This window comes from Lagenorhynchus albirostris, chromosome 8 (genome assembly GCF_949774975.1).
Source record: "Lagenorhynchus albirostris chromosome 8, mLagAlb1.1, whole genome shotgun sequence".
NCBI classification, from domain to species: Eukaryota; Metazoa; Chordata; class Mammalia; order Artiodactyla; family Delphinidae; genus Lagenorhynchus; species Lagenorhynchus albirostris.
The window spans coordinates 56,477,106-56,501,798 of record NC_083102.1 but is presented as its reverse complement, the minus strand read 5'-3'; the positions used below and the strand labels follow the sequence as shown (position 1 = coordinate 56,501,798).

Below are 24,693 nucleotides of genomic sequence, written 5' to 3'. Positions count from 1 at the left end.
CAAAGTTTTGCATAAGGGGAAATTAAAAAGTACTTTTAAAAACGTAACATCTTTTAGGAATACCCTATTCGAAATCATCATGTTTAGAGAGTGCCAAACTAAATCTATTTACACAACAGATTCCTACAGATTGTTTAGAACTAGGATTAAAAGGTATTATAATTAAGCTTTGTCTTTGACACAGCATCAAAATTAACAAAGTGCTTTGCAGTTTATATAGTCTTCAATTTCTTTGTGAGTGGAAAGATATTCTCCAGTGTATCAGATCTAAGAGGGATTATTCTATTCCCAACAATCTGAATTATGAAAGTTCATATAACTTTAGAATCTTTAGACAATGTGAAGTAATCAATAAAATAATTTTCAAAGAATATTATTAATTCAAAAGGCATATGCTCTTAGTGATTCTTTAAAAATAAGAAAGCCCTCTATATGTAGTAGTAAACATGAAAAAAAACCCAATGGTTTTATCAAAAAAACAAAACCCCAAATAAAGAAACACCTCTTATCCATCCAGGCAGCAGAGGAGGCAGGGTAAAGTCAATCCACCCAAGATCAAATGTTTTACCAAAAGTAAGAAAACATGTAGTCATTAAGAAAGGTCTTATAACCACAAAAAGAACTATCAAAAGCAAGAAATAGTGATGCGACAAGGAAAAACTGTAACTGCTGAGGCTTAAAACATTTGTAAATTGTGCCTTTTGGATACTGAACATGATATTTATCAACAGTGAATGAGGACAAAGAAATTATCCATAAAGGAAAGACTGTATAAGACAAATGTTTGTCTAAATACACCAGGCAGGAAATGCTTTTCCTCTTTTTTTTAAACATATAAAGCACAGGTCAGTCCCTGCCAAAGAGCAGCATAGATTCACTTAACTGAAGCACTGACTTACTTTTTACCTAAAAGATTTCAGAATATCCTATGTTCATTACAAGTGGTAGATCGAGTATAATAAAGGTGGATTAATACCAACCATCCTCCTAGGAAAGACTTGAGTAGAAAGTAACATAACTCTTATGCCTTTGACACAAAAATATACACGGCAATTATTCTTCCCATGGATAACGTAAATACTGCCATCTGATTTTAGGTGGCTTATTGTTGGCACTCTTTCTAAGGAAGTTTGAAAGTATTTCTGAATAAGTACTGATCCGATAAAATACTGATTGATGGAAAACATCAATAAATAATACTCCAATGTTGATAGACTACAATCTATTTACATCTGGTTTTCTACCTTTTGGTGACTTGTCTTGACTGGAGACCTAATCAGCATAAGAAAATTCCTAAATTTGTGTAGGGAGGAAAGATGCTCTGGGGCTTCCCTCCCAATTCTCAATACTCAATGTAAGGCCAACTTCAGACATTGTTATCAAACAAGGATCTTAGCTGCAAGTGACAGAAAGCCAACTCAAACCCGTATAACAAGGAAAAAAGGAATGCAATGGCTCATGTAGCTGAAAAAGCCGAGGTTGAACTGGGTTTAGGCATACTAAGATCCAGAAGTTGAAGGTATCAAGTGGACTCAGTCTCTCTTTCTCCTCTCTGAGTTCTACTTTCTTCTGCATTAGCTTTGTTCATTGGCAGGCCCTCTCCATTTAATAATCCTTGGCATTTCCAGCTTCTCTTTCCCCCTGATTCCAATTAAACCCCAGAAAATAAGTCTCATTGGCTATGCCTGAGTCACAGTCACAAGGGGGTGTAAGAGTCAATGTAACCCATCTACAAGGACCAAGAATGAGAAAGGCGGTTCCCAAAAGGAAAATCAAAGTGCTGTTAGGAAAAAGAGGAGAAAGATGCTGGGCAAGCGAAACCTAAAAGGTGCTATCAAGTAGTCAGGACCCGCTGGCTACATGTAGCAACCCCAAACTAACTTATACAGTGAAGATGAGAGATTCAATTCCCAAAAGAAGAGAGAAAGAAGGCAGGGCAAATGGAACAGTAGATGTCCAGATTTGCAACATGCCACACTACAGGCATACCTTATAAATATTGCAGTTTTGGTTCCAGACCACCACAATAAAGCAAACATCACAATAAAGTGAGTCACATGAAATTTTGGTTTCCCACTACGTATAAAAGTTATATTTAAATGGATAAATGTAGTGTATAGCACAGGGAACTATATTCAACATCCAGTGATAAACCATAGCGGAAAAGAATACGAAAAACAATGTATATAAATAAACTGAATCACTTTGCTGTACAGCAGAAATTAACACAACATTGTAAATCAACTATACTTCAATAAATTTTTTAAAAGCTATGTTTACACTATACTATAGTCTATTAAGTGTTCAATAGCATTATGTCTAAAAAACCCAACCTACATACCTTAATTTAAAAAAAAATACTTTATTGCTAAAAAGTGCTATCATCTGACAACTCAGCCTTGCTGCAAATCTTCAATTTGTAAAAAATACGTTATCTGTGAAGCACAATAAAGTGAAGTACAATAAAACGAGGTTTGCCTGTATAAGGTTCTATTTCTATTATGGCCCCTATAAATATACCTTCCATATCTCTGAAAGCAGATATAGAAAATAAATAAATAGATAAGTAAACATCACTCTGATAACTATATTCTAATGAGGGAACTCTTATGGCTTCCCCAGGTCCTGTCTTCTGTGCACTACCTGCAAGTAGGGTTATCTTCCAATACAAACCTGTCTCGTAAAAAAAGTTTCCTTAGAAGGTACAAGCATCAGTTCGATTCTAGTGCCTATAAGTGCACTTGTAATAGCCTGAAAGTAGAGTTGGTATCTATGGAACATCCTATTTTCCTTTTTTCTTTGACTGCCAGAAAGGTGACATAAATTCTGTATTATTTCAGTAATTCTTTGGTAAGTGAAACTGTACAGCTCTTTTCCCTCCACACATGACATCTGATTTTTTTATATGTACGTATGCTTTATATGTATAGATGTATTCAAATTACTTTTGGAAGTACAATGGGGCATATTTTAGAAAAAAATAAGATATTTATAAGTGTCAATCCAGAAAATCTTTCTCTGTACCCTACATCTGATTCCTCATGGTCATTCCCATTACAGCACAAGTTAGAAGACCTTTCAGGAGTTGGTCTATATCAAGGAAAATTAGAAATAAGTCCATGGTTCAGTAAAAGCTATTTTACCTCTAGAATATGTACATCAAATTTTGACAGAAAAAACTCTATGACCCGACTCTGCTAAACAAAAGAGCCGTTTTTTACCTAATAAGAACCTTAAATTTATAATGCTCTTCACAATTTGCAAAGTTACCTGGCGAGGTGGCCAGTGTCAGAGCTATTATCATTAGTATCTCTGGTTTTCACATGCAAAATCCAAGTGTAGAGCAGCCCAGTGATTCATCCCAGGCCTCAAACCTTGGTTTTGAACCCATGGGCTGTCCAGCCCCAGAGCTCCTTCTATTACAACATTCAGGTTTCCTCTAACAGGCTTCCAGGGGCTACTGCAGCTCTCTGGGAAGACTATAATCTTTGTCTCCGATTTATCAGCACCTTCACGAAGAGATTCTGGTAAATCATGACTTCTCAAGGCTAAATATCCTCTGCCAAGTAAACAACAGCACCCACTGCAACAGTAAAATCTTCAAAATGTCGGCGCTAAGACCACGAAATAGGGATCTCTCAACTAAGCTCTCTTTACTATTCATTTAAATACAGACGGTAAACAAGCAGCTGGAGAATCACATTTCAACATGGAAAGTCACCTAGAAAAGTGTCTTTGAAAGACTGTTCTCTCAAGATGCTCCTTGAACAAGAGTTCTCTGGTATTAGTTTCCTAGGGTTGCCATAACAAATTACCACAAACTGGGTGACTGCTATGGTCTGAATATTTGTGTTCCCCCAAAATTCACATGTGGAATCCTAACGCCCGATATGCCAGTACTAGGAGGTAGGGTCTTTGGGAGGTGCTTAGGTCATGAAGGCAGGGCCCTCATGAACGGGATTAGTGCACTTATAAAAAAGACCCCACAGAGCTCCCTCGTCCCCTTCTGCCACGTAAGGACACAGTGAGAAGTCTGCAACCCAGAAGAGGGCACTTAACCAACCATGCTGGCACCCTGGTCTCTGACTTCCATTTTCCAAAACTGTGAGAAATAAATTTTTGTTGTTTACGAGCTATCCTGTGCTATTTTGTTCTAGCAAACCAAATGGACTAAAACAGTGACTTAACACAATAGAAATGTATTCTCTCAGGGTTCTGGAGGCCAGAAGTCTGAAATCAAGGTGCTGGCAAGATTGCTTCTTTCTGAGGCCTTTGAGTAGGAATCTGTTCCATTCTTCTCCCCTGGCTTCTGGTGACAATCAGCAATCCTTGGCATCCCTTGACATGTAGATGTATCACTCTAATCTCTGCCCCCTTCACATGGCCTTCCTCTCTCTGTATGTGTCTCTCTGTTCTTCTTATAAGGACACCAGTTATACTGGATTAAAGGCCCACCCTATACAAGTATGACTTCTTAGCTAATTACAGTGACCCCATTTCCAAATAAGTTCACATTCTGAGGTGCTGGTGGTTAGGACATCAACATAAATATATATATTTTTTACATAACAAAGATATTTATTATCATTATCTTTATTAATAGGAGGAATTGTATTTTCTTTTTTTTTTAAAATAGATCTGTACTGGAATATAATTACTTCACAATACTGTGTTAGTTTCTATTGCACAACAAAGCGAATCAGCCATATGCATATACATGTCCCCATATCCCCTCCCTCTTGAGCCTCCCTCCCATCCTCCCTATCCCACCCCTCTAGGTCATCGCAAAGCACCGAGTCGATCTCCCTGTGCTATGCTGCTGCTTCCCACCAGCCAACTACTTTACATTTGGTAGTGTGTATATGTCGATGCTACTCTCACTTCATCCCAGCTTCACCCTCCCTCCCCGTGTCCTCAAGTCCATTCTCTATGTCTACCTCTTTATTCCTGCCCTGCAACTAGGTTCATCAGTACCATTTTTTTTTCTTTTAGATTCCATATATATGTGTTAGCATACGGTATTTTTTTTTCTCTTTCTGACTTACTTCACTCTGTATGACAGACCCTAGGTCCAACCACCTCACTACAAATAACTCAATTTCATTTCTTTTTATGGCTGAGTAATATTCCATTGTATATATGTGCCACATCTTCTTTATCCATTCATCTGTCGATGGTCATTTAGGTTGGTTCCAAGGACATCAACATATATTTTTGAGGGGACACAATTCAACTCATGACACTGGTCAAATAATGTTGAGAGTTAGTCCATACTATGTTACCTTCTTTGTAAATCTGTATTAGCATATTAAGAATTTTGAGGTAAAGGAATCTGTTTATGCTTCTTCTAAGTCAGCATTTCCAAGGTACCCACACATCATTTTATTTACTTAACATCTATTAACATCCTGAGACTCAGTGTTCTGAGAAGCACACCATGGGAAACGTTGATCAGGAAACCCTTCGACATCTCCATATGCCAGCGATACCGTCCCACTTCCTAATTGTTAATGAGGATTTCCATGGCTGCTGTGCTCAGCTAATTGCTCAATGATGACAATAAGGTTAAGGTTGCAGCAAAACTCTTTCATGATGCTGTGTTACCAGTGCCTGTGCTTCTCCCCATTGACTCACTTAGCAATGTGGTGGGGTAGTCCCCAGAGTGAAGTGGGTAAGAACTTATGCTTAGTAAGTGTTAAGCCCTCTTCACTGCTGGGGGAAAACTAAAAACTGTTAGAGCATATCCTGTGGCTCCTGGCTAAGAAGCATTACGAGACTGATTTTCACTAGAAAATTCATTGTGTGTGCATGTGTGTATGCTCATCGAGGGCCAGAATTACTCCTTACTCATACTTGTGTATTCTAATTGCCTACTACAGGGTCTGGAATTCATTAATGTATTTAATATTTATTTTTGAATGTCCACTCTAATTCATTCACAATGTATTTATTGAATACTAAGTGCTAGGGGTTCAGCAATGAATAAGCACAGATCCCGTGCCCTCAAGAACCTTGTATTCAAGTGAAGTGAAACAAACAATAGACAAGACTAGCAATAAGTAAAATGTTTTCAATAGTGATAAATGCTACGAAAAAGAACACAAAACAAGGTGATTTAATAGGGAAGTAGGTGGTTTCAGGGGGGATGATATTTTAGATGGGGTTGCCAGGGAAGGCATCACTGAGGAAGTGACATTTGCACTGAGCCGTGAGTGATGCAAAAGAGCCCGCTATGGAAGATTTAGAAGAACAGCATGTGCAGAGGCCCTGAAGGGATGAGAGGTTGATATGTTCGGGTGGTAACAGAAAGAACAGTGTGGCTGAACCAGGCTGAGCAAAGGCAGAGCATCAGCTGAGGCCAGAGAAGTACACAGGGTGTGCTCAATAAATGGCATTAGAAAATCAAGTTAGACCATGCTTTCTGAAAACAGTATCAAGGCAATGGTCTACAAAGGATATTTTTTCAGATGTTAGAATTCACTGATATAAAAAAACTTATAAGTATATGAAAGTTATTATTACCCTGATATCAAAACTTCAAAATCTCTAGACACTTGGAAACTAAGCAACACACTTCTAAGTATTCTAAAGGTCAAAGAGGAAGCCTCAAGAAAAATCAAACGATAAGGTGAACCAATAAAAATACATTATAGCAAAACTTGTGGAAAAGAGCTAAATCAGTGCTGAGTAAAATCTGTAATACTAAATGCTTACATTAGAAAAGAGGAAAAGTCTCAAAGAAATAAGCTAAACGCACACCAAAAAAGAAGATCAAAGGAACTGAAAGCAAACAGAAAGAAAAAATAAGAGCAGAAATTGCTGAAATTGAAGATAGAAAAATTGAGAAAGTCAATTAAGAGCTGGTTCTTTGCAAAGATCAATAAAATGGACAAACTCTAGCAAGACTTAAAAGTGAAAAATGATAGAAGATACAAATTATCAATATCAGGAATGAAATAGTAGGTATCATCACAGACCCCACAGGCACCAAAGGGATAATAAGAAAATATTACAAAAAATTCTATACAAATGAATTTGACAGCTTACATGAAATGAAGCAAATGCTCAAAAAACACCAACTACTACAATTCACTCTATGAAACAGATCATCTGAATAGCCCTTTATCTATTAAGAAAATTGTACTCATAATTTAAAACCTCCCACCCAAAAAGAAATCCCCAGGCCCAGACTGTTTCACTGAAGAATGAACACCAATTCAAAACAATCTTCTCCAGAAAATAGAAGAGGAGGAAACACTTCCCAATTCATTTTAAAAGTTACTATCACCCCGATATCAAAACTTCACAAAGACAGTTCAAAAAAGAAAACTACAGACGAATATTCCTCATGAATATAGATATAAATATCCTTAAAATATATTAACAAATAGAATTCAGTGATATATAAAAAGAATTATACACCATGACCAAGCAGGATTTATGCCAGGTATGCAAGATTGGTTTGATATTTCAAAAAGCAATCGATGTAATCCACACATCAACAGGCTGAAGAAGAAATTATATGTGGATCATATTTCCCCCACTGGCCAGAGGTACAACTACATTACAAACCCAGACAGGCTCTCGGAACACTTCAACACAAAGGCGCTTTAGGGCTGGGTGCCTTTGTAAAACAGGGTTTCTAATTTGTTGAATTCCTAAGACATCATAAGTGGTCAAGTTACTGAGGCATGTGCTATCTATTTACTCTATTCTAGGTTAAAATTACCAACTCATACAATGACTAAGTCTATTTTCCAATTTACAGACACAGAACCAGGGCAAATGGAAAACAGAAAAAACAACACTCAGTTAAGAGTTAATAAAGATACTACTATCTCATTAGCTGATAAGACTTGCTTTCAAAACGAATCCTAAAGCACCATTTTAATCAACTTGCCCATTGACAGTTGTAGAGCAAATATGGTGAGGCCTTCTGTCATCTCTTTGAACTGGTGCACTGCAGAGTATCAAGAACCGCTTGCCCGAGGTGGGACCTTCCACACTACCGTGCCAATGGAAAATATGGAGACTGCCAAAACCAAACAGAAAGCCTACACAGGCTGAATGTTAGAAGTGTTTTTATTATGACTCAGAAAAATATAACACATCTTAGAGACATCATAGTGGTTTACTCACTTCCTATAAAAATACATTATTTTTAGAGGATTCTAAGAAACTGAAGCAAAGGCAGCTAAACTCATTGTTATCCACCTGCAGGATTGTGGAACACACAGAATCTCCTTAGTCTTCAGTTACATAGCCTGAGGGTGAGAGTTTGGGGTAACCAAGTGGTAATGAACCACACTTGGGGAGTAGGCAACTTGCCCAAGGAAGGTGAAGTATCTAAATCCAACGCCAGGGGCTATTTATACATATATCGTTCACCACATCCCAGTTCATGCATCATCAACTCCTTCCTTCCTTCTTTCCCTCCCTCCCTCCCTCAGGGACTCTTTCCAATATGGATTCCTCTTCCTCCAATGAAACTATGCTATAGAAGTGGACCTCAAACCTGAAGACATCTTCTATAAGGCTTATTCTGCTCAAGGCAGGGCCATCTGCGGAATTCTGGCTTTGTGTCGCTGATGGTTTCATCATTCAGGAAGCAGGGGGAGGCACAGGGCCAGTATGTGTATGTGTGCACTGCACAACTGTAGGAGGCACTATTCCCACTGCAGTCCATGCGACGCTGCCCCCTGCAGTTGTGTAGTACACAACACACAGCCCTGAAGGCAGCTTTTTAAACTTCATTTTTCAAGTAAGGGAGAACTGATTAATAAAGGGAAGATGATGAGAGTGTTGGATGAACGGAACTAAATTCCTAGGATTCGTAATAGCTTGGTCAAAAATGATCCTTGTACCATAAAAATAATTAATACATATTTTATCGCATTGGGCACTTTACTAAGAATTTTACTTATTTTTACCATTAATCTTCCCCTATGACATATTATTCTATTATTCCAATTTTACAGATGAGGAAACTGAGACAAAACGAGGTTAAGTAACTTGCCCAAGTTCACCTGGCATGTTAGACCCTGGAGCTGAGTAGCTTAACTATTATACCATCTCCCCCAAGAGAAAGCAAAATTCAAAAAATGGTCAGGAAAAGATATCACAATCCTGTGTCCAGACTAAGAGGGAATTTAGCTCTAGAAGAACATTAAAAAGAAGAGAGAGGGAGAAAAGAAATTCTGACTAGGGAGTTCAAAGCAATCATTCTGAGAAGGAGAAAGAGTCCTCTGAAGATGATAGTGTACCTGCCCAAGGAATATTCTACTCATTTCACTGTAGAAAGTACAAAAGATGAAGAGAGAGGTAGGTGCATAACCAGAGTCAAATGCAAAAGAGTGACAAGTGACCTTTCAGGAGGTTAGAGCACAGTGTGACCTGAGATATCAGGAGCCTCAGGACAACTCTCAGTGTGTTTACATATACGTTCCAGGCCCGAAGGAGGAGGAAAACACATCGCTGCTTGAGGTATACGAAGTAATATTAATTAGGTTTAAATTAAAAAGACGAATGTTCATTATAATTAGAAAAGGAAGAACAAACACTATTAAGATAAATGGAAGTCAGAGATACATAATACTCCAATAAGTAAACAAACACCTAGAAACTTTACATTAGTTCAAGTCTTCCTCCTGTGGTTACAAAGGAACTAGAAGTGAGATCCAGCAGAAATTTCTGCACAATTCTACAAATGGACACAAAGTGTCTGAAGCCTAGAATTAGGTGAATAACATTCTAATATTGAGAGGGATTAAGCTTCCCACACAACCAGCTGGTGAGCTTACCATGGAATACTGGCAGATTTCAAGAATAAAATATTAAAAATTCGTTTGTGAGCACTTATAAAAGGTCATCATCAAAAGCCAGTGTAGAATCAAGCGAGGACAAGAATACTAAAATATTTCCACTTATCGTTTTGACAGTGTTGTTACTATTTTATTCCTAGCAAAGAATTTCACAAAATTTCATATTACCTTTGTGGTCAAAGTAGAAAAACCTGGGGAAAATGATAAAAGGTAGTACACTCATAGTTCTAATATACCTGTTCAAAGAGTTCTGATTACCGGAGTTATTACCTTGTGCTGGGCCTGAAAGCTCTGTCCTTGGTTCACTCCCACTTTCATTTTTATCCACTTGACTGAGGACCTACAAGAAATACCACCTTATTGCCTGGGCAGCAAAGTGGGGCATACTTCATATTCTGAATGGCAGAATCTAGAACCAAAAAATCCTAGACAGGCTACAGTAAGGCCAAAAGTAATAAAATAACAAATATACAAAAATTGTGTAAGATCTTGAATCGACATTTAAAATAATCCACTGCACAAATGCTTAAGAGGATAGATTTTAACAGCACTGAATCAATGTAAGATCTTCAGGTGACTACCTAAAGCTCAAAATGAGTTAGCATCCTGCATACGATCTGGTTATCATCATTAATGCTGCTGCAGGTAGCATTAATAGAAGGGAGATAGAAACATTCCTATATTCTCTCTGATCAGAAAGCAGAACACAGGACAATGAATGTAGGCCCCATGGAGTACAGGTTTCAGATCCAGGGACATCTCTGATGAGAGGTTGTGAGGAAGCAAGTTTCCTGATGCTGGAAATTCTCAGAAAGTAGCTAGGACTGATCTGGTAAGTATGCTGTAAAGGATATCCTGCCTTGTGAATACTCAGAGGTTATGGATATCCATAACTTTCCTAGTGGAAGGTTGCACTAGGTAACCTTGAAGCTTCCTACTAGCTTCAAAACTGTTAGATGTTACTCTGGAAGCTTCTCAGCACCTTATCTTGTTATCCCCTGGGGCTATGTATAATATTATGCATCCCTGCTGCCAGGCCCATATACTGCCTTCCATATAGACCCACTGGATCCTGGGAAAACAGGATGCTCCTGGACTTTGTGTTCACATAAGATTCCTGACGTTCCCTGCCTACTTGTCACTCCCCCACCTCCATGTAGATCTATGGTGGACTCCCCAAATTATGGTAAGAGATAATTGTTTGTTTTTTATTTTTCATGCTCAATTGTTATTTGTTTTCACTAAAATATTTTTTACCCCCCAACTCTACCTCGCCAGATGGACAATTTTAGTGTGATGCTGTCACTGCTAAATCTTCCTATTTCAAATGCTACAGTTATGTCTTTTATACATTGTCCCTGAAGCTCAGGGAACAGCAGCTCATAGCATCAACTGGTCAATACCTGCTCATCCCAACCCCTGCACAAAGTCTTCTACGCCACCATCATTTTTATTAAATTGTGATCTCTTCCCAAAGTTCCTCTTCATGTCCTCCTGAAGATGAAAGAGCAAAACAAGGGTCAAAGGAAAAAGAGAAGTTTGACCTGTAACAAAAACAAAACAACCCCCCCCCAAAGAACCCTACAAACAAACAAATAAACCCAAAAGCTGTTTTGGCCTAAAATTCTCTTAAAAAACCATCAAGATGCCTTAAACCGTAAGAGCCCAGTACCTTTTACCATGGTTAAATACCAGCCAAACAACACTGGCAAATTGCCAGTATGTTGAAAACTCCTCTGATACGTTCAAAGTGGTCAATCGAATTTCACTTATGAAAATCATCTTGGCTTTTCTCTATAAGATGCTTAGGAAAGCATTTAAACCCCCTTCCAACAAGTGAGCTTTTTAAAGATGAAGACAAAGTACTTACTGAGAAAAGTGTATCAGGTACTGCCAAATCTCAGCCCCTAAGCCCGCACTAATTATAATCTCATTTAGAATTTTATTATTGATACACACTTAAATCTCAGGGACAAAACTGCAGTTAGGTTGCTTGTAACAGCCTTGTCTCAAAGATTAATGACTCAGAAGAGGTAACTGATGGGCCTCAGCTAAAATAAATTTAAAAATAACTATTCCATTATCTGAAAAAACAGACACCAGGGCAGTACATTTGTTTAGTCAATGAAGTTGGGAGCTCCAGGAGATGTAGGTGAACATACAAGCCTGGAGAGGAAAGTATCAGGTCCTCGTATTTATAAATTTACAAATCATAAAGAAACCTATTAAAAGAATTGAAAGTACTCTTCTGACACTCTTAAGATATTAATAAGTGGCAGGGTTGTATCTCCATTAATGCTTCTGTTGGTTTTCTGGGTATTTCCCTTTTCTTTGCTTCTCACTAGCACGCAAGTGCCATTTTTCCTCCTTCAACCCTCAAAGAAGCTGAATTACTAAAACCTAGTTGACACAGTGTAAACAAAAACATGTCCACTTGCAGAACCACTTGTTCCCCAAAACGTGGCAAGACTGAGGCTAGAGAAAGAGGCTGACTTTCTCAGTGGGGTGACTGATGAAAAAGGAAGGTATGGAGAAGAGCGAAGTGGAGAAAAAGGAAGGCAATTCTGTCAAATGGACAGGAGACCAAAGAAGGGACATGGTGCTGTGCTGCCCCGAGTGTGAACATTCCTGTTACCCATGGGCCACTGCCACCCACAGCCCTAGACTTAAACCCCTGAACAGAGACTGGGAAGACTGTGTATCTTGTTATGAAGAGGAGGCAAAAAAGAAAACCTTGCGCACGCCTGAGGTGGAACTGAGCATAACATTTAGGATTTCCTTAGAAGCCAATATGGCAGCAGAAACACTAGCACTGCCAGATGTATCATACCTGACTTTCTTGATTTACGAGTCAGAAGAGGGTCCCTTGGGTGGTTTACCAACAGAATGCATGAAGGAAAAGACTCTTGAGCATTTTGCCTGTCATAATGGCATAAACACTGATTCTCACCTCCCCAAGCCAAGACACATCACTCACCTGCAGCAGGCTCTGCCATTAAATCTGGAAGCACTAAAAGCGGAAGGAGCCCCAGTGAGGACCAGCGTGAATTCTGCAGTGCGCCAGCCAACCGTTCAGGAAGGAGGCAAAAGTACAGCCAAGGAACTGACCAAGGGAGGCAATTCAGGCAGACCAGGCTTCTGAAGGAACGTGAGGAGGTCCATCAGTGGCCAATACATAGATCAGACCTCTACTAGAAGCTGTGATGGAAAGAGCGCTGGGTTCACGTGCTGCTTCCCTGCCTTGCAACGTGACTCTGGGAAGACAGCTTCAGCCTCCTGGGCCCCGATCACCACCTCCACAAAACAAAGTTAATATAATAACCACCATTTATTGAACCCTTAACTAAATGCTAGGCACTGTTCTAAGAACTTAATTTCACATTTTCTTTTATCCTTACAATAGTTCTATGAAGTAGGTACTATTATTATCTCATCTTAGATAAACAGAAATTTAAAATTATTGACACAGAGGAGTACCTAGAGACTAGGCAGGAATGAAAGAATATGAACTCAACAGAAGCCCAGTCGCCAACACACATCCAGCTCACGCCAAGCTTCCCTTGTCAAATCATCAGCTGGCCCCTCTCCGTCTGATTCAATGAACTGCTGAGAGAATCAAAGACAAAATCTCTGTAAAATACATTATATTAGTTATTCCTGCAGTTCCACTTTTCTCACTGCTTGTGACTTATGCACCAATTAAAACTGTCCTGGGAGAATCTTTGATTCTACTCAAGTCAGAGTAAAGGACACACACATGCTTGGTGGCTTGTTCAAACACTAGTCACTCATAAAGGCTCATATGGGGAAGGCAATGCTCTAAGATTTATTCCGTAGAAAAGTTATCAATTCTTATTCTAAAGTGGGGAAAAAAGAAAAAAAAAGGCCCGCTCAGCAGTCTGTCTGTAATAGCTATACTACAGTCCTTTGAGGCTGCTGGTCTGGGAACCAGACTCAGAACCACTGGTCTAGGGCGCAGCCTATTAAAACAAGTCAATCTTCATCTCAGGCTGCCTGCAGGTGTGCAAAAAAAATTAAGGAATAGAAGTATTTGCTCCTTCTTAAACTGCTATTGTTGCAGCTTCCAGTGCCAGTGGGCACCTCTCTTCAACAATCACTGAGTAATTAATCCTTTCCTCAGTACTGAGAAGTCAATAAACAAACATCAATTATGTGTCTGATCCAGGACAAGGACCTCTGGAGTGTAAAGAAGTTAACTCGAGACAGTCCTGCCCCAAAGAAACTGCCCAGCTGTTCAGGACAGTTTAGGAGGGAATTCTAGTTTGATGGGCCCAAGCACTTGCATCTCATCCATTCAACCACTCCATCCATCGTGTAGTTTTGAGCAAAGTAAGATTCTGTGCTAAGTGCTGTCAAGGTGCACAAGGAAACACACAGATGGATGTTCTGGGTTTTCCCTCCTGTATACAGACTCCCTCCTCCCTTTAGCTGATGGGCCAGAGGAGGAGATTCATTCATTTGAATGCAGAGACTAAAAGTATAATTCGAGTGCCTGCAGGTACGGCCTGATCTGAACTGTTCACGTCTCAAAATGCCTGTCACTCGTTATTGAATAACATCTGCTGCTTTATTCACTTGTGTCTCCTGCTTGGGTGCTTGAGACATCTAAGTTTGTCGCATCTCCTTAGTTTTCTCTGTGTCCCCCGCTTTTGCGCTCCCTTCTGTGTACCAACCACATGGGCTTTTCTGATCCTCAGGCACACTCTTCCCTTAGCCTCCTCACCCAACTCCTACGCATCCTCAGTCTCCATGTGAACGCCTCTTCCCCAGTGGAGTCTTTCCTGATGCCTACTCCAGAATTTTCTTTTGGCTTACATCTATTTATCCTGCTAGACTTAAGCTCCCTGAGAGCAGGTGTTATCTGTCCAATCCACTAGAGCCCTGCCAGTACCTGACACCAGGCAGACACTGGTATGACCCTGGAGCTCACTCAGCTGCTTGGGGGATGAGCTGACTAAAGGAAGGGGTAGCACTGGAACTCATCTTTCCAAAGAAAATGGCTCTCTCCTCCCAGACAAAGGAACAACACCCGCAGGCCCCGGGTCACTAGGTGGCAAGCTGCTGTATTTGCTATAAAAAATCCTCCCCCAGTACAGTCTCTGTACTCTGCCAGCCCTGTCTCACCTCTCATGAGGACAATGGCAAGTGGGTAGTGGACAAAGGCTTCTCTTTTTTTTTTCTGTCCAAAGCTTGTAAGTTTCCCCAAGAAAGCCTATTCCTTAACCCACCATGCGTGATGTAAAAACTGTCCTGAGCCCAGTTGCAAGGCAGATGGCAACTCTGGAAAAAAATGATGCAGGTACACTTAGCAACATTCACAAAAGGATACGCCGATCAAAAAAAGCATCATCAGAACTAATGAACTACTCTTTCCTCCATCATTTTGGATGAGTTAAGAATTCTCATGTATAAATCTGACACAGCTTTGTCCTTGGGAGAGTTGTGCAACTTAAACTTTTTGATGGCCTTTAAAAATCTGTAGATGATAAGAATTGTGCAAATATGTTTCAACACAATAAAAAAAATCTGTAAAAAGCTGCACTGGTTTTAACATTTACAAAGAATACACCAGAGTATTAATAATTCTCTTGTCATTAATCATTGTCCAGAGTTAAATATCATTTTGTTAACCACTAAGTCTGTATTAAAATTACTCCAAAGAGTAAATATAAATTAGAAATACTTCTCCCCTGGACCACTTCTTTTTCTCTAAGCACAACTTTTATTTCACCTTCAGGCACATTTTTTCATTTGAAAAGATAACTATGCTTTCAAAGTGAACTGAATTACAAGCCTTTTTTTATGACTACATTTCAGTGAATGGGTAAAGAAAAAGCTATTTAATCTAACTTAAAGTTTCACTTTAGCACTCAGCTAAATAGAAGATTTCAAAGGAAATTCTGCTTAAAGATATGATAAAATACCATACGATCCTGGCTTCAAGAGAAATTCGATTTCAGTAAGTTGAGCAAATGAGCTTATTAGTCAAAGTGAATTTATAAGATCTCTATAGGTTTCATAAACTGAAGCAAACTAGTTCACTTGAATTGCTATGCATCTCCCTAGTATTTCTTAATGCGAAACAATGTATTTGTAGAAATCATCATTCTTTCTCAGGGGATAATTTACCAGGCTCTCATTTCAACTTAAAATCTTGAATTCTACAGGACACATTCATACAAAATGTCAAAGTTCAGGAACACTTAGACACTAAAAGAAATGTTTTATAACAGTAAAGTTTTTAGAACATGTATAATTCCATTTATATTCTCAAGCTTTTCAATTCTATTTATCTTAAAATTAGTTTCATAAACTTTATAATAAAATTTAAAACTTTATAATAAAAACTTTATAATAAAAACTTTATAATAAAATTAGTTTCATAAACTGTTATGATTATAATTCAATATCATTACATAATATATTTGAGAAATGTCTGGTAACTTGTTATTAGGTAATTTAATGATTCAAATATCCTGTTATTATTTTGATGTTATTTGCACTTATTAAGTTACCTTTTAATGAAAACACAAACAAAAAACCTTTTCCAAAAAGTATCAGAAAGATTTTTATTTTGAAGATGGGGAAAGCGAAGTATGGTTAAGCAAAAAGGTCTCTCCAACTGCACGGCTGAGTCTCTAACAAAATAAGTAATTCTCTGTATCAATTGTTATCACCCAGGAAAATACCCTACCAGGCAGAAAACTGCTGTTCATACTATCCAGAGTGAACTAAAGTAGAAATTAAAGAAAGCCAACTATGAAATCTATGTGAAAAATAAGAAATAAGTGGCTCCTAATCAACTGAGAAATGAGATTGATAAGCTCTTTATGTGCCCAGTTGAATATGGCATTGAAACACAAGGACCAAGCTTATCTCATGTTTGTTTTCTTCAAGTGGCTGCAAATAGATAATGGCTACCAGCAGGATCTACCTTACAAGTACACAGTCTAGTTCCACAAGTAGATCACAATGGCACCAAATTCATACCTTTTCACAAGAAGGGAGATTTACTGTCAATATTAAATTGGCAGCAAATGAACAGGGAAGCGAGAGACTGAAAACAAAAAACTCATCACACAGATGCAAACTAACACCCCTCACACAGACATAGTCTCAAAAAGTGTTTCATGTTATCTTGTGCCGGTTATGGGTACCTGCAGCGACCGATGGACACTGAGTGGCAATCATCTCCTTGTCACCTCTGTGCTTGATCACATGTCACACTTTGCCCTTCACTTCAGCACCTCAGCTCTCGAAGACTCACAGTACACAAGGCCAGTTTCTCATGAGATGTTTCAGGATTGTGAGCTATTGATGTTACAGGTCATGCCAGTAATCCTGGACCAACACACAAGCTTCTCCCCAGTCAGAAAGCACATGCAAAAAATTCCTTATCAGACAGTTGGCAGGAGCGCAAGGGAAATTGGTTTTTATGTCATATTTGCTGGTAGAATATCCCTGGCTTCAAAGCAAAGTTTAGATTAACAGTACACAGTTACTAAAGACTAATTAAGTTCCGAAGTTTATCACTGGCTAAACTCACATTGTATCTGTGATACAAAGCAGATATTTAAGAATGGTGAACATATGACCCTGTACTTATGCTTGACTAAACTAACTGGCAATTCTTTCCCTGAGTCAGCTAAGCCAGGTTTTGCTGTTCTAAGAGAAAAGTTAAATTCAAAGAGGGTAAAACTTACAGGGAAAAATATCCCATTATTTAAAAAGGAAGGGAGGGAGGGAGGGAGGAAATCCTACCATCACCATTCTGCATGCTAGCTACTCAGGCGCTGAAGAGGTTTACCCAATGAAATTACTTTTCACCATTGGTTTCAGGATACAAGACCATTAAAATTAGAAAACACTAAAAAAAAATCCCATTATAGTTTCATGAAATCTGCCTACTGTGGAAAAATATCAAAATGCAGTCTCACATAGGCTGATCATGTTAGAGTATAATATTTATTAAATTTCATCATTTATGATCACTCTCACAACCAAATTAACCCTAACACAACTTTCACATTTAGAAACACAGACAGCAAACTGATTTTTCAACTATTTTGCTTACATTACTTTTCAACTGTCATGCAGTGCTCATAATTAGGAGATACTACTATACATTAACACTCTCATATTATGCTTATTAAGAACCAAATTCAGAGGGTAGAAAAATGCCAACATAAATTCATTCTCCAAAACTGCCCACGAATGTATTGTCACTGTTCTTTCTAATCATATATTTATAGTACATTCTTCAGTAAAAGGTATAACTGTAGTCACATAACAATAGTTATGATGAGGCAATATCATTTCAAGAAAGAAATACAACAAATGAAACTAAAAATTGAAGAGAAGCAATCGGAGCATATAAAAATCATTTGAGAACACCACATAAACTCCAATGTTTTCCACTTTCCAGTTGGAAAGAACATGCACAAAGTTTTCTTAAGACAGTTGTCAGGAGTGCATGAAAAATTGGCTTTCATGTCATGTATGTTGAGAGAAGATCAATGTCATTGAGGAAAAGGGACTGTGTTCATTATCTTTTGGGTCTGTCTATATCATCTATAGCTGAGAGAAGTTTTTGTCTTGCTTTCTTATTGATATGGGATCCCAGGCAAACATTTACCAGATTGGTCAGCTGCTTCGTCGAATACTCCTGCTCAAAAAAAGAAGATTCAAATTTAGTACACTAAAACACATGTATGTGATCAATGCAAAAAACAGGCAGACAGATATTCAGGTCTCAGTGGATAGTTACTGAGCACTAGAAGTCAGTGTAAAGCAGTGGAAACTGTAGTCAAGACATGGAAGACACACTGTTTACAGAGCTGTTAATAGTGGGGAATAAGGATACCTATAGTACACACTTGAAACAGGAAGCACTAGAATGTTTTTAATACGGCACATAACATACCAATTAAGATCACACACTATGCTTCTTTCTATGACAGTCTTTGTTATTAGGTTATCAAAATACAATGACATTTCAAAATTTTAAGATGCCACTAAGTAAGCAGTTTCTAGCACTGTACCTTTTGCAAACATTTTAGGTAAAAGAAAAAAATCTCCAACCACAGAACAACTCTTCTGAGATATAACAAATGAATAAGGTAACAAAGGACAAAAAGTTACTGGTTTTTAAACCCTCATATTATAATTGGTAGCTAGAAAGTACAATGAAGACTACAGTTGACCCTTGAACAATGCAGGGATGAGGGGTGCTGACCCTCCATGCAGTGGAAAACCTGCACATAATTATAGTTAACCCTCCTCATCAAGGTTCCTCTATATTCAAGGATTCAACCAACTGAGGATGATCATGTAGTACTATAGTATTTACTATTGAAAAGATTTGCATATAAGTGAACCTGTACCGTTCAAATCCATGTTGTTCAAGGGTCAACTATATAAGTATTATTTTGCTGTACAAATCAATTTAGTTCCTGAATTTCAGATAAGTTGTTAGGATGAGCATGAATAGGAGCTCATCAGAAAGTTTTATATCTTCATTTGGTTCTGGAGGATGAAGAGTAAGAGTTCAGCTCAGGAAAGAGTTGTGTACTAGCATCTAATAAGAAAAGAACATGTCTTCACTGGAGGTAACCAATAAAACAGTGCAATTTCAAAACATGAGAAAGAGTTCATCTTAAAAATTCAGCAAACTGCTCAGTTTGTGTATCTGATCTCTGAGAGCACCTGTAAACACCTCATAAATTCTCTCAAGCAATCACTCAACATTTAGAAAGTACCACCCAAGCACTGCACTAGACATTGTGGAAAGTTCTCTGAAAACAGGACAATCCGGGCTGCTGGGAAAATTTCACTGTATTACAAATATCAGTTAGTTAAAGCTTTTCCAAAATACGATTACTAAAACTTTTAGTCCACTATATTAAAAGAAGAAACCCTAAAATGGGCATCGTTCTTACATCAAATAATGGACCTCTACAAGCTGTGCTTTTTCTCTTCAGCTACTTGTCCTTTTACCCCAAATCCCTTCCTCAGTACCAACCCCAAAGTGTTTACAGCTTACTTTATTAAATGGATTCTAGCAACATCAGCAGTTCATCTGCATCTGGTTTAGCATTTTGGTTCTCAAATGACGGAGGTCAATGGGACAAAAAGTGGTGACATTTTTCTCAATTCTGGTGTATTGATTAAATCACTGAAAATAACATGTACATTTCTACTTTGCTCCCAAAGATCTGAAACTGCCCTACAGTGGGCACATTTACACAAAGTTCAGGCTAATGGTCCAGACTAAAACTCATTTCATTTATCTACAGTGTTGAAACTAGAAAGGATGAGCCTGATAAAGTAAATATAAATAATTCCTTACTTCCTTACCCAGTCTAATGAAATAAAAATTTACTTAGCTTTTACCCATGATGTTTACAGTATTAATAAATGTGAACACTGGAGTTACTGATGGAATAAGATTTGGTGATAATTTTAACACTTCTTATATTTTCATTAAATCTGTCTTCACATACTGCCTATCTAGACAAATGATATATAATAACAACTATACTGAAAAGCTCCCTGTATTGAGCATTCTCTAGTGATATATGTTGAGTTGAACTGTGTCAAAAAAATTCAGCATCCACAATAACACTTGCTATAAGTAGTATTTTTCTCTACTTACCTATATATTCACACAAAAGAAAAATAATCTCACCTATACTTAAGGTAAAATCTAATGTAGGATGAGGTTAAATTTAGCTCTTTAAATATTAATATACCAATCATCACTACTACATGTCAGCGTGTTCAGGCCATCACCCATTCATTGTTCAGGGCTACAAGAAGGTTTAAGTTACATAACAGACTTTAGCTTGTGAATCATTTCAATGTTGCTATATTCAATTTGTCCTGATGTTAACCAATTTCAGCCTTCTCCTACAACACAGCTGCAGGATAAACACAGCTAAAGTTCAGACTCTGGCTGTTTTTCCAGATAATTACTGCTACAGTTCACAAAGTCTCAAAAGGATTTGATCAGGCAAAGGACACTGCATAAACAGTGTGAATATGGTAAAGAACTGGCATAAGTAGTTCATGCTAAAAAAGCAAATGTTTCTATTTCACCCATATGATTTTGAATTATATACTAAACAAGAACAGCACAATGGATAAGGAATAAAAACTTAATTAACTGTTTCCCAGCTCTCACCCTATGCTCTTTGATCCAGCGTTCCATGTCATTCTCAGTTAGATAGTAAGCTTTAATATAGGTTTCCACAAATTCTTTATCTGGAATTGGTCTAATATCTGTTAGTTTTTCAAGTTTCATTAAAAACTGCTGAAAATCCAATTGCATCAAGGCACGACCCTCATTACTACACTTCTTGACGTTGGCATACCTAAGACACACAAGAATTAAAACACATAAATGATGGGATGGTTAGAAAAAGAAACCTTTAGGTACTTAAACTTTTCTCTAATCCACATTTGGTGAGATTCTATGAGAAAAAAGAGCACATGAGCCTTGAGTCAGAAGGACTGGGTTGTGTTCCAGCCCTGTCACCAAGCAGTCAACTTACCTATGGGGCCTCAGTTTCCTCATTTGCAAAGCAAAAAGACAAATAACTTCTAAGGTTTCTTCCTGCTCTACAGACCATAGTTCTGCCTACTCAATTAACATAATCATCTGTAAGAATGTTAAACTGGTATTTAACTGGTATTCCAGTTAATCTGGCTGCCAAGAATTATTTATAAAACTAAGCTATGAATATTCCCAAGTAATCTTAGCTTCATAAAACTGTTCAATATTTTAACTACTCAATGCAAAGAAAACAAATGAAATAACTCTCCCGTAAACATTCAGCAAACCTAAGAAACATGTAAGCATATAAGCAAAGAAAGTACATACATATTTTTCATAAAAAAACACTTTATAGACTTATTCTGAGACCCCACACTACTAAAAAACTGTGTTCTAAGGTGGACTAGTAATAAGAATAAATATGTTAACCCTAACAGTACATTTTATTATTCATAAGTCAGTGTCTCATTCCTTCAAGCATACAAAATGTGGAGAATTCAACACTAGGAAATGAGGTACTTCCCCTAAGGAAATCTGCAAGAAAACTAGTTTATATTATTTAAAGTGACCAAGCTTTTTTTTTAAAATAAGAAGTGTTTTATACACAAATATAACATTTGTTATTCACTTTTCTACTATTAAATAAATTTGTTAACAGTACAATCCAGTCATGATTGTTGACCGAGAGCCATTTTGGGATTTACAGCACTGCTGGTTTCAACCCTAACCCTAACCCTAACACTCTGGATGGTGTATTATACAAAATGCCAAGGCTGTTGTCAGCTTGTCACCGTCACTTCCACTTTCAAACACATTCATTTTTATGACAAATAAGAAACGATGAGAAATCAGATAAATGATAGTGTGAAAATTCAACTGATATGCAATTCTAGATCACTGTGAATGGTCTTTGAAATAGCAGTTTGCTTTCCAGGGATATTTTAAATGTATTACTGATTCTTATTTGTATTCTAGATGTTACAGGCAGAGTAAGCATGGTCTCTAAGTGGGAAAATTACTTTTGATCTGTAAACTCAACATATGAAAGATTGATAAGTTTACAATGATATAATAATGATATTAACAGTGATACAGTGGTTATGAGGACTGATTTTACCATTAGAAAATGAGGAGTTCATAAGCCTTCTCTGCATTTAAAAACTGTGTGAACTTGGACAAGTTACTTAACCTCTTTAGCCTTGAGTTTCTGAGGCTAGGTTATCTCTCTGTTGACAAAACAGCGAGAATACTACCACCAAAGAGAGTTTATGTTAGGATTTGGTGATAGAATCCTGTGAAGGGCTTGTTTCAATAAATGACAAATAGCACTCAATGAATGCTATGTATAATCAACATTGTAATAATTGTATTAGGTAATAATAATTATTACTAGTTTAATTTTCAGATAACCATTAGATGCTGCATTCCTCACTCCTCTACTAGCTGATTCTAAGTCACCAGCAAGAAAAAAAAGTGACACAGTGGCGTTTAAGGTCTCTTTTCTAATTACATTCCAAAGTTAAACCTGAATTACTATGAGACTGTCTGCTATTTATCACTATTTATCACTATCTCTACCTATTCTCTGCATCCATTAGTGATAACATATAATGTTATTCATATATTATGATTTATCACTGAAGAATCAGATAATGCTTTCATGAAAAACTTACCCTTCCACAATTGTTCTATTAGCCAGACGTATACAATGTTCCCAAAGTATATTAGACACGGGCAAGGGTATCCGAACTCTCTTAGAAACTTCATTTAACCTTGTGTTAAACTGCTCAAATTCCTAAGAAGACAAAAATCGTGGCCATATGTGAATATAATTATAATGTTACATTGCTTTCCCATCTTAGAGGCAAAAAAGATTTTAAAATGCTCAGAATGAAATCAAGTAAAACAAAGAGAGATAATGCCAAAGATAATTTGGACTTAGTGTGAAGTGTTTTTCTAAGTATATCAAATTGAATAAATCATGTTGTAATACAGAGTACACTACATTTCATCTCAAAGGAAATAAGTGTCATTAACTGATTAAACAATGTTCAAATGTTTCTACATCTCAAATTTTTGTATGACTGTCAGTATGGATTAAAAAGGCTTAATAACTAATATATCTTTAAAAATATCTTTAAGAAACCCATATTTTAAAAAAGCGTTTGAATGAGCTTTCACCTCAGAGTGAACTATTTGTAATTTGTAGCTGTACACCTTACAGAGCAATCTGATAAATTATTCTCTTTCCTAAACATTCTTTTAAAGTAAATAAATTATTACATACTGAATGATTCAAAAGTAATGTAAAAGTTGTAAATTTTTAGCACCAAAAAAACTCCATAATATAGATTATCTCATTACGCATAGAAAAACTGAACATTTTTATTACTTATTAGTACCTTTTGTGATACCACTCTACTAAAAAATATATGTAACTAATTTAGACAATTTCAACAGCTACATGAAAGCAGCAGATGGTTCACCCTTCAGTAAATTTATTTCTGATTTCTTTCGACTATTATCATCTAAATATGTTCATTTACAAAAGTAAATGCTGTTGATCCTTTCTCGACAATACAGTTCAAATAATTTTAATAAGCCTTAAAATGATATATTTTTCTTTAGTTTCCTCAATAGAGAAAAACTACACAATGTGTACCAAGTCAAGACTGACATGTATTCAAATAACACACAGGTGGAAAAAAATCTGATCATCACCAATCAAGCTACACATGATCGTTGTGTTATCTCTGGCTGCTTCCTAAATCACAATTTTTTAATGATTTTTGACAGTTAACTGCTTTTAATCATTTATGAGAAAGAAGTACGTCTTCAGTCCACTAAGCTTACTTTTGAAAATCAAAGTAAATAAGTAATTGCTCTTCCTCTTTTTCATTTCATGAATCTAGCAAAACAGTATTTGCTACTGTATTTATGCTTCACTACAGTAAACTCTGCTTTAGATTTCAAGAGTCACAATTCAATACTTTTCATTAATATTTCAAAGATAAATTTATAGGCTTACTATATGAAATGCCATTCTACTCATTGCTAAATCCAATGTTCAAGAATGCTTACTGTTAAATGAATAATAAAACTATTTCATTTTACTTATGATTCTTTGGGGACAGATTCTTTTGCAGACTGCTTTTACCTAAAGGTTTGGACTTGGAAAAGTAACAGAACAAAAGTTATCATAAAAGTTTATTTTCTTTTTTTAAATAAATTTATTTATTTATTTTTGGCTGCGTTGGGCCTTCTTTGCTACACACAGGCTTTCTCTAGTTGTGGCGA

At 37.1% G+C, this 24,693-nt stretch overlaps 1 protein-coding gene across 3 annotated transcripts in view; it reads right to left on the bottom strand.

Annotated features, from left to right (window-relative positions):
* Positions 1 to 16,385: 16,385 nt before the first annotated feature.
* The window catches only part of VPS50 (VPS50 subunit of EARP/GARPII complex), a 139,358-nt gene continuing 131,050 nt past the window's right edge, over positions 16,386 to 24,693 (bottom strand). For all 3 annotated transcript variants that reach the window (XM_060157044.1, XM_060157045.1, XM_060157046.1), the window contains 3 exons: positions 23,070 to 23,191; positions 21,025 to 21,214; positions 16,386 to 18,507 (listed from right to left, as the gene is read on the bottom strand). In XM_060157044.1, the coding sequence (XP_060013027.1) occupies positions 18,388 to 18,507; positions 21,025 to 21,214; positions 23,070 to 23,191 (432 nt within the window). In that variant the 3' untranslated portion in view covers positions 16,386 to 18,387. The remainder of the gene's footprint in view (positions 18,508 to 21,024; positions 21,215 to 23,069; positions 23,192 to 24,693) is intronic.